At 36.4% G+C, this 4,437-nt stretch overlaps 1 protein-coding gene across 1 annotated transcript; it reads right to left on the bottom strand.

The window, feature by feature from the left end:
* LOC109840763 lies at positions 724-4,437 on the bottom strand. Its single transcript, XM_020409518.1, has 4 exons — positions 2,784-4,437; positions 1,815-2,730; positions 1,644-1,731; positions 724-1,551 (listed from the first exon to the last, which is right to left on the bottom strand). Exons 1-4 carry the CDS (start codon positions 4,435-4,437, stop codon positions 877-879), a joined length of 3,333 nt encoding a protein of 1,110 aa, XP_020265107.1. The 3' UTR covers positions 724-876.

The raw sequence follows: 4,437 nt of genomic DNA, 5'->3' as shown, positions 1-4,437 counted from the left end.
CTCCCCATGTGACAAATTATTCAACTTTAGACACTTATTACTACCACGAGGTGGATTTTTCTTCCTTTGAGAATTATCAGCTGCATACATCATATCATATGTTAGAAACAAGATATAGTTAAAGAAATTGATAAAAATATTTCTTCTTGTAATTAATAAAGAATATACCTTCTTGTCGAGATTCATTTAGTATTGCATCATCACTTTGCACTCGATGATTATCTGATTCTGCAAAAATTGAGCAATTATTAATCCAATCATAAAAAATAAATTGAAAGATAAAAACAAATAATAATAAATTTTAAGTCTCATCAACCTGCAGAATCATCATTCTCTTCATTGTTAGTATTTGCACTTCTCCTGCGATTTTGTGCAAAATTCTCCTCTTCAAAGTTTTCTGAATCAGCGCTAAAATTTGCATCCATATTTTGATCTTGTGTTGGATTTTGAATATTCAAGTTCATGTCATGACAAGTACGGAGTTGTTCCCTTCTTAATGAATTTTCTGCAATTGCTTGAAGTCGCTTCCTAATTAATGACCTGGGTGCTAGAAATTGTGCCTTTTTGCTTTTGGAAGTGACTTCTTGAGTTTTCATTTTCCTGCTATGAAAAGGAATTTAAGTATTACACACTATGTATGAAACAAATATCAAAAGAGAAATGAATAAAAGAAGAAGATATCACGAAGGACAAGCATAACAATAAATACATAATACACTAATGTAGAAGCACTTGCTGCAATGTCAAAGCCACATCCAAAATATGAAGAAAAGAACATCATATGTCTAAAAAAGGAATAGTTATAGTGAAGATACAACTTAAATTTTATCTCAATAACACAATATCATTTGTGTTCTATTCTTTAATTAAAGCGTTCTAATTCTCTGCTTGAGTCTTTTTCCTCTTTTTTGAAGTTGAGACCGAATTTACAATAATTGGATCAATATCACTCCTTCTCAAATTGATATAATCATCTTCCAATGATGTTGATGCAATAGCCTGAGCATCAAATGATTCATCTTGCAAATAAGCTTCAACTCCATCGTCTGTTATCCCACAATCATCTGTATCTGGTGGCATATCATAGGAATCACGGGGTTGTGCTTTAAGAACTACATGCCAACCTTCATTGGCAATATCCTCAACATAAAAAACTTGTGATGCTTGGCCAGCAAGTATAAAGTGGTCATTCGTCTTTAGCAAGTGTCGGCAGTTAATACTGATAAATCCATATTTGTCTTCTTTCAAAGCGGTCCCTTTTCCTTTGCCGTGCACATCCCACCATTTACAACGAAATAGAACAACCTTTCTTCTACCAGGATACTCTAATTCGACAACTTCAACCAAAGCACCATAATAATCTATATCTCCACCATCACCAGCATCACCAACAACTGCAACCCCACTACTTTGAGTTGACAAACAATTATCTCGACTTTCTGTATGAAATCGATGTCCATTTATGACAAATCCAGTAAAACATTTAACAATCTTACTTGGACCACGAGATAGTGAAAGTAAGTCATCATCTTCTCGATAACTCTGATAAACCTAAACAAAACCAAAATATGATCAAGTCATGGAACATGTAATAAAATGAACCAATCAAGATATTTAAAAAATAAGGCAAGATATATACGTACTAGAGCTTGGAACCACTCGATAAAGTTCTTATCCCAATCTTTATCATCATAGTGATTTGTGGGTTCTCTCACGAATTCATTGTAGTCCCTACATTAAAATATCATAAATATGATTAACGTTGACTAACTATAGTAAATTTATTAGTAGAATCTTAAACTTTAGTGACTTACTCAATGTGTGGTTGCACTTCATCACAGTTCTTTAGAACATAAATATGAGCTTGCAACCACTCACGTTCATCAAGGTAGCGGGTGGTGGCAGCACCCAATGCCCGCCCACTATGTCTGAAAATAGATAGTTGTGCTTCATTACATTCTCTATTGTCATCTTCATAATTTCTTTCAAGGCGATTAAACTTTGTCTCGAAGCCTTTTAGATATCTTGAGCAAAAAGTCATGCATTCATCTGCTATATATCCTTCAGCAATTGACCCTTCTGGACGTGCCCTATTTCTGATATATGACTTATAAGTATAAAGCTGACGCTCCACTGGGTACATCCATCGAAATCGAACAGGCCCTCCAAGTATGGCTTCAGATGCTAAATGAACTACTAAATGCAGCATAACATCAAAAATTGAAGGTGGAAAAATCTTCTCAAGCTTACATAACGTAAGTGGAATCTGCTCATCAATTTGCTTAAGTTCATCCACCCTTAATGTCTTGGCACATAATATAGTGAAGAATATGGAAAGTTCAATAATTGGTTCACACACTTTTGTAGGAAGAAGGCCACGAATCGATACAGGAATCAAGCGCTGCAAAAGAACGTGACAGTCATGACTCTTTAACCCCAAAATCTTACGCTCTTTAAGATTTACACATTGAGAAATATTGGATGAAAATCCATCTGGAACTTTTAACTCCTTTAGAAATCGACAAAATTTGCTTTGCTCTTCTTGGGATAAAGTATAACAAGCTGCTGGCATCACAAGTTTATCTCCTCTCTGGATTGGATGTAACTCCGGTTTTAAACTCATTGCTTGTAAATCGAGACGGGCTTTGATATTATCCTTTGTCTTTCCTTTAATGTTCATGATTGTTCCCAGCAGACTATCACAAATATTCTTCTCAATATGCATGACATCTAAATTATGTCGCAATAAGAGAGTTCTCCAATATGGCAAATAAAAAAAATACTTTTTTTATTCCAATTATCTCCCCGTCTTTCGTGTGATATTTTAATTTTCTTCTCTGGATGATTGGTCAAGGTGATCCCTATAAGATCTTCCACCTGCTTAAGGATGTCATCTCCGGTCAGCTTCGGCGCTGCATACCCTCTCTCCCTAGTGCCATCAAATGATTTCTTATCCTTTCTCCAACTGTGATTTTCATCAAGATAGCGACGATGCCCCATATAGCTCTGCTTGCCTCCATATTTTAACCTGATAGAGTGAGTGTGCTTATTACAACAAGGACATGCTAATTTCCCCTTAGTGCTCCATCCAGATAAATTTGCATAAGCAGGAAAATCATTAATGGTCCAAATTAGTGCTGCACGTAAAATGAAATTCTGTCTCAGAGATACATCATATGTTCGAACGCCTGAGGCCCACAACTCCTTTAGTTCTTCTATCAATGGTTGTAAGTAGGTGTCAATAGCATCTCCAGGACCAGTTGGACCAGGAATGAGCATAGATAAAATAAAATTAGATTGCTTCATGCACATCCATGGTGGTAAGTTATATGGTACAAGTAAAACGGGCCATATGCTATAAGAAACTTTTGAATTTGTGAAAGGTTGGAAACCATCACTTGCAAGACCGAGCCTAACATTTCGGGGCTCTTCGGCAAAGCTTTCATGTAGCTCATTAAAGTTTTTCCAAGCCTTAGAGTCAGCTGGATGCCTCATCACTCCGTCCTCAACTTGTCTTTCATGGTGCCATCTCATATCAGAAGCTGTCTTCGAAGACATGTAAAGCCTTTGCAATCGTGGCTTAAGAGGAAAATATCGCAATGTCTTTTGTGGTATTTTTTTACCATTTGCCTTTCGCTTGATCTCTTTTCCATGTTTATCAAGTTTCCATCTAGAAGCACCACATCTCTGACACGTATCAAGACCTTCTTCATTTTTCCAAAACAGCATGCAAGAGAATGGACACGAATCAATTTTTTCATATGATAGGCCAAGGTCTCGGATTAATTTTTTGGCCTCGTCATACGAATTAGGCAGTGTTGATTCCCCTGGCAATAGCTCCTCATTCAAAAACTGGAGCAACATTGAGAATGATTTATTACTCCACCTATTTAGGCTCTTTATGTGAAGTAGTTTCACTAAAGCAGATAACTTTGAACATTTAGAGCCTTCATACAAAGGTTTCTCGGAGTCACCTAAAAGACTGTAGAATTGTTTTGCATGTCCATCTGGTTCCTGCTCAAGAATATCCTGACTCGACGTGGCATCAGGTGCAACAACGCCAGTTGAATTATGAAATAAATCTCCAATCATTTCTTGCATTTCATCGTCACTCTGGCTTTCTTCTATCATTTCTTCTTGTTCTTCATCAAACTCCGAAATGGACTCACCCTGTCTTTCGCCGTGATGACACCAAAATCTGTAGTTTTTAATAATTCCATGAATAATCAAGTGGGTCTTTACCGACTCACGATTACCAGACTTCACATTGCTGCATTTAACACATGGACATCGAATTTCAAAGTCTTCATCCTTTTCATTAAAACTATCCAACAGCTTCTCATATGCATAGTCTAAAAACTGATCAACCCCTTCTTTATATTTTGGATCAAGTCTATCATCATCTACTAGGTCCATCCAATCTTTATTCGGCGCCAT

This window comes from Asparagus officinalis, chromosome 1 (genome assembly GCF_001876935.1).
Source record: "Asparagus officinalis chromosome 1, Aspof.V1, whole genome shotgun sequence".
Classification (NCBI taxonomy): Eukaryota; Viridiplantae; Streptophyta; class Magnoliopsida; order Asparagales; family Asparagaceae; genus Asparagus; species Asparagus officinalis.
This window is presented reverse-complemented; position numbering and strand designations above follow the sequence as displayed.

Excerpts from the sequence above, each read along its gene's own strand:
- LOC109840763 (XM_020409518.1), bottom strand. The coding sequence starts at position 4,437 with ATGGCGCCGAATAAAGATTGGATGGACCTAGTAGATGATGATAGACTT. Across the intron at positions 2,731-2,783 it reads AGATAATTGGAATAAAAAAA|ATGTCATGCATATTGAGAAG; the intron begins GTATTTTTTTTA and ends GACATAATTTAG. Across the intron at positions 1,732-1,814 it reads GAAGTGCAACCACACATTGA|GGACTACAATGAATTCGTGA; the intron begins GTAAGTCACTAA and ends ATTTTAATGTAG.